The sequence below is a fragment of the Dermatophagoides pteronyssinus genome, unplaced genomic scaffold (assembly GCF_027571235.1).
Source record: "Dermatophagoides pteronyssinus isolate colony J.1.1.1.1 unplaced genomic scaffold, Derpt_VIB-CSIC_2022.12 sq0037, whole genome shotgun sequence".
Taxonomy (NCBI): domain Eukaryota; kingdom Metazoa; phylum Arthropoda; class Arachnida; order Sarcoptiformes; family Pyroglyphidae; genus Dermatophagoides; species Dermatophagoides pteronyssinus.
In genome coordinates this window covers 121,984-136,168 of record NW_027461561.1, presented here as the reverse complement: position 1 = coordinate 136,168, position 14,185 = coordinate 121,984, and the positions used below count along the sequence as shown (strand labels likewise).

At 29.3% G+C, this 14,185-nt stretch overlaps 3 protein-coding genes and 1 long non-coding RNA gene across 10 annotated transcripts; 1 reads left to right on the top strand and 3 right to left on the bottom strand.

Moving 5' to 3' along the window:
- Positions 1-301: 301 nt before the first annotated feature.
- Positions 302-1,085, bottom strand: LOC113794847 (uncharacterized). Its single transcript, XM_027344992.2, has 2 exons — positions 715-1,085; positions 302-634 (listed from the first exon to the last, which is right to left on the bottom strand). The coding sequence occupies exons 1-2, from the start codon at positions 976-978 to the stop codon at positions 536-538; spliced, it is 363 nt and encodes a 120-aa protein (XP_027200793.1). The 5' UTR covers positions 979-1,085; the 3' UTR covers positions 302-535.
- Positions 1,086-1,153: 68 nt separating this feature from the next.
- LOC113794844 (uncharacterized) lies at positions 1,154-4,213 on the bottom strand. The gene is made up of 2 exons (XM_027344989.2): positions 1,770-4,213; positions 1,154-1,712 (listed from the first exon to the last, which is right to left on the bottom strand). The coding sequence occupies exons 1-2, from the start codon at positions 4,150-4,152 to the stop codon at positions 1,531-1,533; spliced, it is 2,565 nt and encodes an 854-aa protein (XP_027200790.2). The 5' UTR covers positions 4,153-4,213; the 3' UTR covers positions 1,154-1,530.
- Positions 4,214-4,240: 27 nt separating this feature from the next.
- On the top strand, positions 4,241-7,016 carry LOC113794849 (uncharacterized). 7 transcript variants are annotated; one of them, XR_012847042.1, is made up of 4 exons: positions 4,241-4,680; positions 4,817-5,188; positions 5,310-5,748; positions 5,859-7,016. It is a non-coding gene; the product is annotated as an uncharacterized LOC113794849 (long non-coding RNA). The 7 variants fall into 7 exon arrangements; XR_012847038.1 differs by having other exon boundaries at positions 4,242-4,680; positions 4,757-5,188; XR_012847040.1 differs by having other exon boundaries at positions 4,242-5,029; positions 5,134-5,188.
- Positions 7,017-7,087: 71 nt separating this feature from the next.
- On the bottom strand, positions 7,088-8,317 carry LOC113794846 (enolase-phosphatase E1-like). Its single transcript, XM_027344991.2, has 2 exons — positions 7,747-8,317; positions 7,088-7,685 (listed from the first exon to the last, which is right to left on the bottom strand). The coding sequence occupies exons 1-2, from the start codon at positions 8,076-8,078 to the stop codon at positions 7,244-7,246; spliced, it is 774 nt and encodes a 257-aa protein (XP_027200792.2). The 5' UTR covers positions 8,079-8,317; the 3' UTR covers positions 7,088-7,243.
- Positions 8,318-14,185: the final 5,868 nt, after the last annotated feature.

Genomic DNA, 14,185 nt, shown 5'->3' with positions numbered 1-14,185 from the left:
CTTTTATTGAATGAATGTAACCGAAACAATGAAACGTTATTTTTTTTTTGAATCAAATCAAACCAAATCAATCAGTCATTATTATCATTTCGATAATTAATATTTCCCTCCCTCCCAGTATCAAAAAAACAAATATTAACATGTCTTCAAAACAATGATTATGATGTGAACATAGAAAACAACAACAATTTTGTAAAAGTTTGTCACATGGGTTTGTTTTGGTTGGATTAGATTTAGTTTATAGTTTGTTATGACAAAACCAAAACTAATTTTATAAACCTGGAAAAAAAGAACATTAACATTATGATTATTATTGTTTATTAATTATCATTATAATCGGATAATTATCTTTCTGTGTGTGTGTTTGTGTGTCAAAATGGTATGCGTCACGAGATAAGTAACTATGTGTTCAGGTGACAGACAGAATGGAGAAATTGAAAATGTTATGTTATTGAAATAAGCCAAAAAAAATGGAAAAAGAAAATTGTCAACATTAAAAGGAGGGATCATCGATCGATTGATTGATTGATCAATTTTATTGTTTTGGATGACAATTAACTTGACCAGTTGTATAGGACATTGTTTTATGATCGGATGATTCATGTTCAAATAATTCAACTGTACAGGATAGGATCTATTTTTTAATGGTTGAAATTAGTGAAAAGAAAACAATGGGTTAAATTAATAGATCAAATCAAATCAATTGAAACTTACCTGTGTAGATGTGGATGAATCAGTAACATATAATTCAACTGAATATTTTGGTGATTCACCAAATGTATACACTAAACGTTTTAATTGATATTGATGATTATCATGTTGTTTATTATGTTGATAATCATTAATGGCATCCATTAATAAATGTATTATACGTTTTCCGGTTGGATCATTTTCATCGATAATTAATTGTCCATTAACAACATTGTTGATAATAACAATCAACAATATCGACAAAATTGATGCGCTCAATGATTTCATCTTCGTTTGTTTCGAAAAGAATTGGCAGACAAAAAATTGGTAAACTTTAATGTTTTTTTTTAGAAAAATTATTTAGTTTTTATTTCATTTTCGTTTTTTCTTATAAATAGGATATAAATATCGATTGATTGATCAATTTGATAACACAAAATCAATTAAATAGAGAAAAACAATAATATTAATAATGGAAAAATTTCAACACAGGATTTGAAAATGGGGGGCAAAAAAAATTAATAATTTACAGATATCACACACAAACACAAACACAGAGAGAGACTATTACAATGCAATACAATACAGTGTCTGGATAATCGATCAATATCGGATTGCACACATTGTATTGATCAATCGATTGATCGATCGATCAGGTTATAAGTAACTAAAGGGAGATAAATAATGACGATTCGATAACAATCGATACTTGACTTTGAGAAAGAAAAAGTATTGTTATTTGATTTGATTGATTTGTGGACATTGTTTGTTTGTTTGATGATGATCCGGGATCATCATCATCATCATCAAATTCATTTGATTGATTGATTGATCGATTTGCTAGATTGATGTTTTAATCAATTTCCAAAAATGTCTTTCATCTTTTGGTCGATTATTCAATGGTTTTTTGTTGTTAGCTACCTGTTGATGATCATGATGATTGTGATTATCTTGTTGTTGTTGATCATTTAAAACTAATAAATCATCATCAATAACATCAGGTGTTTTCATTTGATTAAAATCTTTAACAAAATCATTGGAAATTTTTAAAAATTTTGTTAGATTATCATTATTATCACCTTGTTTAGATTCAGTTTTCTTTTCAAAATTATATGAATGATTATATTCATGTAGAAATTGTTGTTGTTGTTGTTTTCGATTAGGATTCTTTGATTTTGATTTTGTTTTTTTATCATCATCATCATCATTTTGTTCTTCATGATGAACTTGAATCAATTTGGTTATTTTTTTAAATTTTTTCTTCAATCCACCGTTATCGTCGTCATTGTTGATAATTTCAATTTTCGGTATGATACGATCACCAAATACAAGTTTTGGTATCATTTCGATTGGATCATCATCGATATTATCATTCGATTTTGATTTTTCTTGGTGATTTTCGTTTTTTCGCTTTTGTTTTTTCATTTGTTGTTTTTTTGCTTCATCATTAATTCTGGAACTCAATAAATAGGAATAAATTGTTTCCGGAACTTTTCCCGGTTCTTTGTTTTTGTTGTCATTCGATTTCTTGGAAAATTTTTCATCACCATAATATGGATAATATTCGGTGGTTGTTGTAGTTGGAATTTTCGACTTTTCCGATTTTATTGTTTTCGGTTTTTGATCAATTGTTTCATAATGTATACCATCTTCGGGACGAAAATTAAAAACACGAAGAAAATGATCAAAATCTTTAGGTTTGTTATCATCGGTATCAACTTTCTTTTTTGTTTTAATTTTCTTTTCGTTTGATTTATCTTTCGAAGAAGATTTTCGTTTGGACTTGGATTTAGATTTTTTTGGCTTTTCAAATTCCACTATTGAACGTTCCTGTTTAACTTTTGATTGCTTTGATTTGGATTTCAAAGATTTCGAAGATTTATCGGCATAAACAACCGGTACTTTTATTTGGAAAATTTTTCCATCATCATCACTATTGGACAATGAATTATCATCGAATTTTGGTTCAATTTTTATCTGGAAATTTTTATGATGCATACTTTTATCATTGGGCAATGATTTAATTTTCATATGATGGTCACCATCACCATTATCATCATCAAAATGTTGTCTACTTTTTGTTTTTGTTGACATTTTTCGTCCCGCATTTTCCCATCGACCAACATTACTTTTTTGTCCATCATAATTATAATCATCATCTTTATCATCTTGATGATCATCATCAACTTTACCATTACCATCACCACTATTATCATCATCTTTATGTTCATCATCACCGTTATTATAATTAAGCAGTAAATTATCCATTATACTGTCCAATTTGATACTGTTATCTGCCATTATTTGTTGATCATCTGCATTCGTTGTTGTTGATGGTGATAATTTTAATAATTTTGGTCCCATTCCTGTCCTAATCTTCGGTGGTGGTGATAATTTTTTTGTCACAATTTCATTTTTAGATTCATTCATTATCATTGAACTTGTCTTTGTTGACGACGAAGATGATCGTTGTTTTTGTTGTTGTTTTGAATCTTTACTCGCGGGAATTCGTAGCCAAAGTTCATCCGTAACATTATCATCATGTTGATGATCATTTATTTGGCCATTTATTGATGATGATTTCTTTGGCCGCTGTTTTCGTCGTCGTTGAATACGTCGAATCAATATATATTGTTCCATTTCACCATCACCATCATTATGATCAATATTCGAATCCCGATGATGATCATCATTTATGAATGAATCCTTATGATTTTCATTTGAATTCGAGCTTCGTTCCTGTTTTTTCGACTTTGTTTTCATTCGAAATTTTTGTCCATCTTCATCATCATGATGATGATTATTGTTGTTAATTGTTTTCCCATCATCATCATTTTTGATGTTTTTTGTTATTTCATGATCATCATCATCATCTTCACCGGATTTATCGCGTTTATCATCCATCATTGTCATATGATTATCATTTTTATGTTGTTCATCAACCAGATCATCATTCTCATCACCATGATTCTCACCATTATCATCTTTATGATGATGATTATGATTAGCACGACGTTCTTGACGTTCACCATGTTGTTGATGTTTATGATTATCATCTTTTTCATCATCATCTTCACTATGATTATTAATTTGAATTTTTTTAACAAAATTTTTCTTAAATTGGCCATCATCATCATCATTTTGTTTATGTTGACCAATGTTGTTGGTTATTGTCGAAGGTGTTATACGTAATGTTAATGCTTGAAATGATTCACCATGATTATCATTATTATGATCGTTATCACCATTGATTTTTGATGATTGTGGTGATAATGGTAAACAAATAATAGTAATACCATCCGGTCGACGAAATGTTTTTGCTTGCATTGTTGGCTTCGAATTATGGCCATCATCATCATTATCATTTATTGATGATGATGATTTTATTGTACCACATGCATTTTGTTTATCAGCAATTTCAGTAATAATACCATAGATAAGTAAACGTAATACTAATACCATATTTGATGATTATCTGATTGGAGAAAATTTCCAGGGAACAGAAAAAAAATTCGAAAAATTTTTCTTTCGAATGAAAATCTTCTTTCCCCCTACCGTAGACCGAAAGGTTAATTTTTTTTTTGTTAACCTCGAAATATTTTTATTGGTTACTTGTTTGGCGAGAAAAAAATTTGTTTTTTTTTCTATATTTCGTTTCGCTTATCTCATATGAATATTAAATGCGGTAAACAACGAAACGAAACGACGATCCGATCAGTCGAAAAAAGCCGGTCATCATGATGATGATGATCGGTCATGATGCTGCTGGTGATGGTGATCCGTTCATTTTATTTTTTAAAATTTTTTTTTCAGCCAAAAAAAAACTAAAATTCAATGACCATCACATCATTTCATTTGTCGAATAGTTGTTGTTGATGTAATGTGATGATGATGTTCATCATCATCATAGTTTGACGAACGACGATCGAACCGAAAAAAAACGCCAGAGGTTTTTTTTTGTTGTTGATCGGAGTGCAGCAGAGTTAAATGGTAAGTTTGAATTGAAAAATGGCCGAATTTTTGTTTTTCGTTGGAAATCTTAGTGTTTTTCTATATATCGATATAGCTTGTTTTTGTTTTTGATGTCGATGTTGTTAATGTTGTTTGGTGGTCATAAAAAAAACAGGATTATCACTGAAGAATGATGATGATAATGACCGATTGCCTTTACCAACCGACGACGACGACTGTGTGATTCGAATTTTTTTTCGGTTGGTTTGGTTATTTTTAGAGTTAATGGGATTCCATTTGAAATGAATAAATGAACAAACAGACAAACATTTATTCCAATACACACCAATCAGCTGATAATCGGATCAATCGAAAAAAAAGATTGCAGGTTTGTTTTTTGTTTTCTGGTATCAATTTCGGTAAATATTGTTCTATTCGTCGATAATTTGCCAAATACAAAACAAAACAAATAAACGGGGTGTGTGTAAATAGAAAATTTGTGAAAAACAAACACAAACACAAACAAACAAACAAACACCGAATACAGGTAGGCACAGGTAAACAAATACTTTTGGTTATGAAACAAAAATGAAAATGAAAAACATTTAACAAAACAAAAAAATTTGATTTGATTTTTTCCTTTATTTTCGTTTTCGTTTTTCTGGTAGATTGGACAGACAAAAGCACAAAAACAGAAAGAAAAATTATCTTCAAACAAACAAAAAAAAGGGATTTCTGAATGTCAAATGTAACGAGGTTGAGGAAAAAGAAACAACAAAAAAAATTTTGTTCTGGATCAACAACTGGGAAAACACAATCGGAACTAATTATAATCGTTGGTTTTTAAAATATTTTTCTAGATCAATCAACCACCACCACCATAAACCATTATTTATCATCAAGAGATAATCAAGCAAAAGAAAGAAAAGAACAAAAAAATGTTGTCGAGGACATCATCGATATCATTGATAATTGTTTGTGTGTGTTGACTACCAGTGTTGACATTTTCAAAATGACAATGAAAAAATTGTTTTGGAAAAATTTCAAATTTCTCTTTGAATACTGAATGGCATGGTCCATTATCTCCTGATTACATCTAAATAAAACGTAAGTTGTTGTTTGTTTATTTGGTTGTAATTGGAACGAACAAACACCAATCAATCAGATCAAACGATTGAGATTGAAATTTCACAATTTTTTTTCTGTTGTCAATACAGAATGAATCAATCAATCGATTGATTGATCGAGTGAAATATGACTACGATGACAACAACGATTTTCAACATCACTTAATCAATTTGACAAGTTTTTTTTCAAATTTAAATTTGAAAAAATCAACAATCAAAGGTCATCATCATTCCGGTAACAACATTGATTGATGTCCGACAACCAAAAAAAAACAAGTTTTCTTTTCAGATTTCAATATTGATAATAATCAAAGATGACCAAATAGAAAACCGATGGATAAATTTATCTTTGAAAAGAACGAAAAAAAGACTAATAGGGGTTTCACACTAGCAGCAATGTGAATGAAATATTTCAAATGCAATATTTCAGTCCATTTCAACCTTATGGGCTGAAATATTTTCGTGTATATATTTCATGAAATATTGCTGTAGTGTGAAACCCCTATAAATTAAATGATGGCCAATGAAGACGAAAAAAACCGGACCAGTTTAGCCCGGTTATGATTACGATAACGACGACGATGATGATATCGTCCGTAAATCAGTTTGTCTCATTCATTCAGTCATCCAGCCAGCCAGCGAAAAAATCATCAATCAAATCGATCGATTCGATTCGAAAAAAAGGATTGATCGTTTATTTTATTTTATTAGTCAGACTTGATATCGACAAATAATCGATTTGAATCGATTTAATCGATTTTCAATAAAGTTGTTGTTGTTTGTTGTGTTTCCACAATTTTCAATTCATGATGATCATGATAATCGTGATCATCATCGAAAAACAAAACGTCATATACGATCAGACCATTGATAATTACTTATTTCGTTGTGTGAGAAAAAAAGATGATGCGGATGTTTTAATTAATATTACAAATTGTCACCAATTTTGGCTGAAACAACAACCAAACTTACCAAAAATAGTTTTTTTTCATTTTCGGTTTTATTAATCACTTTTAAAGATCAGTGAAAAGACACACACACACACTGGAAACAACAAGATAAACTTGTTCATCATAATCATCATCGTCGTCGTCAAACTAATCTCCATTTTGATTGAGAAAAAAAAAGAATTCAAAGTGAGAGACGAAAGAAACATCCAGCAAGCCAATCTAAGAACTTATTAAAAATAAAGATGTATCTTATCAATAATCATCAAGATTGACCCGAAATAGAGATGAACAAAAAAAATTACATTATTTATGAATGAACCAGACCGATAAGCACGAAAAAATTAATTATCAAAGTAGGAAAAACATTAATTGATTAAAAATAGATATATTTTTGTTTGGAAGAAAAAAAAGACACCAAAAGGATTAAGATGTATGATTTGGGCAAGTTATAATTAGATAGAATAATCAGATGGATTGTTGATTGGTTGTTGTTGTTGGTTTGGTCGTTTTTCAATGAGGTTAGGTTTATTCAAATTCTAATTCATTAAATGATCGTACACGTGGCATACGTCTACCTTCTTCATCCAAACGTTCAATATTACGACGATGTGTTAATACTAAAACAACAGTCATGCCAATTGATTCGGCAGCACGTCCTTCAATCGATGATTTTGTTAAAAAGATTACATTTTCTGGTTGTTCATTAATACGATCTAAAACACGACGAAATGTTTCTGCATCAGTCAATTGTCCCAGGCTTGTATCAAAATAGCCATCAATTAATAGATTTAAATCACCATGATTAGTTTTCATTAAAAAACGTCTTGTTGCTTCAGCCCAACCATTACTAAAAACATAAAGTTTAATATCTTGATCACAACGCCATTTTTGTATCTGTATGGCAACATCGGAATAAACTGGTGTTTCCAAACGATTTTTCGAATAACCATCAAACCACATATGAAACCTATTGATAATTAATAAAACAAAGGGTTAATATTGTTATTTTTCTCAACCTTAACACTTACCTTAACAATGTAATTGCTTTATTTTCATTATGAGTATCCAAACAATAACGAACATACTCAAATGCTGATTCAATATCCGAATCCATATTTGTTGTTGCTGATTCATTTGGATCTAATTGAATTTTTGGTGCCATTGGATCGGATTCGGCTTCGGCTTTCATTTGTTCTAAATCCATTCGAACTTGTTTTGAATTCCAATTTTCACGCATGTAACGATGAAAATTTGCCGTTATATATGGTATAAGTAATTTATCAATGAATTTAGTTTTGGCAACCGTACCGGTTATATCAAATAATACGGCATGTGGTTTTTTCAATCGTAATTGTACCATTATATTCTTCTTATCAAGATATTACCCGATGTTTGTTTGTTTTGGTTCAATGCTAGGTATTGGATTTTGCACCAGAAAACAACCAGATTAGTTTTAAAATAATAACTTTGAAAATTCAACCAAAATCATTCCAATTTATAATCGAAAACCATAATTGAATTATAATTTCCATAATAATCATTGTTGATTGCAAATCTGTTTAATCAAATTTGAATTTTGTTTGCAATGACCAACAACAACATTTGAAGAAAAATTGTGAAAAGATTTTTGAATAACGAACAAAAAAAATCTGATTGAAACACCAAGATAAATAATAATAAAAAATCTAATCAAATATGCATGATCACGGCCAAATATTAACCATCAACGATCATGATTATCATCATCGTTGTATAAAGTCAAAATAGTTAACTTAAATAATAATAAAGATTATCTCAAACCAATGATGATGATGATGATTGGCCAAATTGTTATGGTCGGTTGTTTGAAAACACAGTGTGATCATATGATTAAATTTGAATACAGATCAAAAAACGACCTCAAAATAAAAAAAAAACTAGTAATGATAATAACGATAACAAGATAACAAGCTTGTACTTAGTAAATGGATGAATGAATGAACGAACGCCAATGTAAGTGGAAATAGTCAAAATTTATGTCGAATGACAATTGGACACACTGGAAATTATTGATTATCGTTTGGTATTTTTTTTCATTGATTGATTGGTTATCACTTTGATTATGAAAGTTTTTTTTGTTAAATTGATGATAATAATGGGTTTTGAATTTTTGATCAAAAAAAAATGACACATGATCCTGGAACAAACAAAAACGCCTTAAGAATATTGATTCACATACACACTATGATGGCACTATATTTTTGAATTACTTCACTGTTATTTCTTCTTTAAAAGGATAAGGACCAATCATCATCATGATGTTAATACTACGTGTTTGACATGATATCAGGAGATCAAAGACACAAGATTAAAATATGATAATCATTATTATGATGTGCTAAGAGATTATTATCAGATCCAAATATCCAATCCAAATTCAAATCAATCGAACGGAGAAAAAAAAGATCAAACTGTTTCAATTTCACCATCATCGCCATCGATCGATGTAATTATCCATTTGAATGACCAGAGTACGGATGGCCACCGGCCACCACCACCATTATCATCATTTTCAAAATGTAAATTTTTTTTTTCAAAATTGAACTTATTTACAATTTGAAACACACACCGATCGATCGACCGATCTTATTTGATTGATAAATTTTCTACTATAAAGATAAAGATATTAACTAACAAACAAACATGCATTGAGGGCAACAAAGTTTTTTCCAAAAATCATCATCATTGTCTTTGGCCATAAATATTAAACCACACGAACGAAACGTCAAAAATGTCAAGGATCTTCTTCTTCTTCATCTTTGGAACAATATTTGTAATAAAATTTTTTTTAATAATTTTCCCTTGTTTCATCATTAAATTTGTTTAATTAATTAAGTTTTTTTGTTTTGTTTTGGGAAACTGAATGAATGACAAAATGAATGACCAAAAATATTGTTCAAAACAAACAGGTATTGCATTCGTTGTTTGTTGTTGTTATTGACAATAAAAAATAGATGGTTATCAGTGAAAAATCAATATATTTTCTGATTTAATTTGATGAAATTTCTGTCAAACAAAAAATTCTTGAATTTTAATGACGTAATTCATTGATTTGATTGAAATTTGAAATTGAAATTTTTTTGTTGTTGATGCAATACCTGGTTTGGTTATGTTTATCTTCAAAATCAATCAATTGAAAAAAAAAAACATCTTTTTGGTTGTCAACAACAACAACAACATCGAGAGAGAGAATTTCTTTGGAATCAGGAAATTTTTTTTCCTAAATCTGTCGAAATAGTCATCTTATGAAAATATATAAACCTAGGCCATTTTTACTTGTAAGTTCCATCCAAAAAAAAAGTTAATGTTTCAAAAAACTCAGTCGAAAAAAAAATTTGAATTTACCTTCAGGGAGACTTAAACGATTTGTATCGTTTTTCAAATAATTACCCGCGCAACTTATAGTTTTACAAACCGAAAAAGCGCAAAACACGCGCAATTTTTGAGGTCAATTTCAAAAGTGATTTCCCAAACAGCAGCAGCAGCAGCCAGCACATTCAATGAAAACACAAATGAACCAATCGATCGATCGATCAATCAGCCATCTATATCGACAACAACAGTTCATTTTTTTTTTGTTTGTATTTGATGGATGATGAAAATTCCTTGTGATAATGATGATAATAATCAAAGATAATGAATGAAACAAAAAAAAACATTTGAAGAAACATGTTGCAACAATGTGTGCAATGGGCCAGCATTTTTTTTTGGAACGAAATTGGAACGTGAACTTTTTTTTTGGCTTTTAAGTTGAGCTTAATTTTTGTTTTGTTTTAACAAAAAGTAATTATCAAATGAAATGATCGGTGATGATGATCATCATCAGATCAATAGAAAACTGATGATCATCATCATTGAAGAAATTACGGATCGATGACAAATCAATTTCAAGCAAAGCGTTTTAGAAATTTTATTTTTTTGGAAACTTTTTCATTCAATTTTGACGATTTTACACGAGTCATTTGGTCACGAGCATCTTTTGTATTGTTTTTAATCATCCAAATGATCATCATCGCACACTTTGTTTTTGAAAATTGCGAAATTTATTTTTTCTTTTCCAAAGTTTTGTCTTGATGTTAATTAAAAATAATAATAATAAAACAAATTTTTCGTTTGTTCGAAATGACCATATCATGGTCATTTAAAGCAATAATAAATTTTTATTGCTCATCATCCGTATCATCATCAATCAATAAATAATCAATAATCAATACTGATTCTACAAAGAAAAAAATTGATTACAAAATTTCTTGCATAAAAATAAATTTCTTTGCAAAAAACAAACCAACAAAAAATGAATGTTTGCATATCTTTTGATACAATCTGCCAAAAAAAAACAACATCTTGATCTTTGTGTGTGATAATATTCAGCAAAAAAACAAAACAAAATTTGTCTTAATGCTATGTGTGTGAGTGTAGAAATTAATAATAATCATAAAAAGTGCCCGTTCCATTTGGATTGCTGGAGATTACTTGTTGCTGTTGTTACATGATGATCACGACACATGTATCACGTGTCTTACACATCGCGCAACAGTAGTATGCCAGTATTACAGTTACAGTTACAAAGTTGATGTTTTTTTTTTGGAAAAAGTTTTTTTTTTAATAATTGAAATTTTCTTTGCATTCGAAAGACAAAAAAAAATCCAATTTCCGTTTTATGTAAACTTAATGAAATTGTGTCAAAAAAATGACTAAGATTAATCACATAAACAAAAAAATGTTATAATATTGCAATAACATACATACCCTTACCATTATCATCACCAACAACAGCCAAACATCATCATTCACTAACAATATCGAATCAACCAACCGTTTCAATGGACAAAATGGACATCCAGATTTTCGGCTATATAAATAAGCGAAAAAATGTAATAAAATTTTCAGAAAAGATTCCATCATCAAATTCTTGCGATTCGAACGAAAATGAAACTACAACCAGTAATCCGCTGTCCAGTCCTTTTATCAACGGTAATCCTCATATCATGGATTATGCTGATTGGTCAAATCGTCGATGGATGTCCACCACCAATGACAAAAATTGTTTATAAAAAAGTTCCCTATACAATCATTCAAAAAGTACCATACATAAAAGAAGTAATCAAAGAGGTTAAAGTTCCTGTTTATATTCATAAACAACATCATGATGATCACCACGATGATGAACATGGTGGTAAACATGGTCATCATACGATTATGGCACAAAAAAAGATTAAATTCCATCCAAATGATCATCATCATCATGATACTTTTGGACATTTTTAGCTCATTTTTTGTTTCTCATAGAAAATCTTTTTTTGTAAACTTGAAAAAATTTGAATAAATAAAATTTTTGTTTGTTTTGCTTATTTTCAACCAAACCAAATTGATTAAATTTAGCCATATTTTGCTTGATTAATCAAGTGATTCGAAAATAAAATCAGCCGATATTAAATCGATTATCAATCGATCGATTGATTTTTTGTTTATCGTTCATTTGTTTCATGCAAAATTAATTGAATTTTAACAAATTTTTTTTCTTGTACACGAGTTTTTCTTCCATGACATTTCTGTTTGTTTGAGTTGATTTGACTGATTTAATTTGATTTGATTTACATTCAAAATTAACAAAATTAATAATTTTTTTTTTTGTTGTTGATTGATAAAAGATCTGATCCATGTTATCGCCTCATAAACACATAACTTGAGATAACTGGAAACATTTCAGGAAGCGAAAAAACCAAAATGTTTCCCGCCGTTTTTACCTTTTCGTTCGATTATCATCATCGATTGACATGATGATGATAATCGATGAATCATTATTATTGATCAATAATGATGATGATTATGATTATTGATTAGCGATTGATTTTTTTGATTGGATCCAAAACTAAAGTAAAATAATCTCTTGTTACATACCACAAATTGAATGAGTCATGCAATGATAATGGGGTAATCAAATGGTCTATTTTGACAATGCTAGGTCCAAATTATCACCAAAAAAAATTTATCAAATGATAAAAAAACCTGACCAGGTGATAACTTTGTGATAATTTTTTGGTCAAAATTTTGTTGTTTTGTTTGTTTTCTGGGTCGAACATATCTATATAAATAAAAACAAAATCGACCACTAACACTTTATTCGATCATTAAGTATATTTCGTTTCGTTTCAAGTTTTCAGTTTTTTTTTATTTGTTTCAGTTTCGTTTCGCAAAATCCATTCGACCAATTTGCAAAATCTTCATCTCCATCTTCATTCAACATTCAACAAAATCTTCGATAATTAAAGGCTTTAGGCTTTTCGTTTTTTCCCGATCAATTCCTTCAACTTGCTTACTTCTTGTCCATTTTATTTCCGATCTCTTTCTCTGTGTTTGTTGTTTATGTCCAACAGCAGCTGAATTAACAACAAAAAAAAACAAGTATCAAATAACAGGTTACCCAATATAAACAGATATACAGATTTGGCCTGATTCGAATTGGAAATAATAATAATTATTATTATTAGTTTTTCCGTGTTTCTGTTTCTGTTTCTGTTTTGGCTGGAAATCATCATCATTTATCGTGGAAATAGTCGACATCGATCCATTCATAAATGACATAACATTATTAATTTTTTTTGAATTGATAATTTTCGTTTCGTTTTTTACGATCTTTAACAACGACGACGACGGAAGTGCAATCATCATCATCATCTATATTGATTTGAAGAAATTTTCATTTTTGCAAATTAAATTTATTACCATCATCATTGTTCCTGGATCAAACCGAATTTTTATTAATTTATCGTTATTGCTGTTATCATTCGTTGCTCGATTGAAAACAAAAACTTCAAAACCTTTTTTTTTCAACCAACTGGAAAAACAACATAGATTTTTTTCTCCTACTAAATTCATTTAAACTGACCAAAAATAACAAGTTTCCTTTTTGATTATCATCAATTTTGCTCAATAACTTGATTACCATCATCATCATCCAAAACCGACTTTTTTTTCTCCAAAGCATCTTTAGCCATCATCATCTTATAGGTAAGTCTTCTCCTTTTTTTTTGATTGAAGAAAAAAAACTTTATCCATTTTTCAATCGATGAACCGACCGACCGTGTGTGATACATCAGGGTTATAGGTCAATAAGCCCGTTTTAAGCCGTATCTTTCACTCGGGTTGTTTTTTTTTTTTGTTATCTTTTTTTTCGTTTTAAAGATGTTTTATTTTTATTTATTTCAATTAGCTTGATTTCTGCGAAAACAGAAACAGAAATAAACAGCAAATTCCTTTACCAAACGAACTAGTAATTTTTGTTTAATCAAAAAAGAAAATAGATTCCTGTTTGATCATCTTTCCTATCCATCCATTCACACACACACAGTAGCTATTTCTAGATTTTTTGAAATTTTTGAAAAATTTATTCATTTTTTCATCATCATCTTTAATCAGATAAGATTT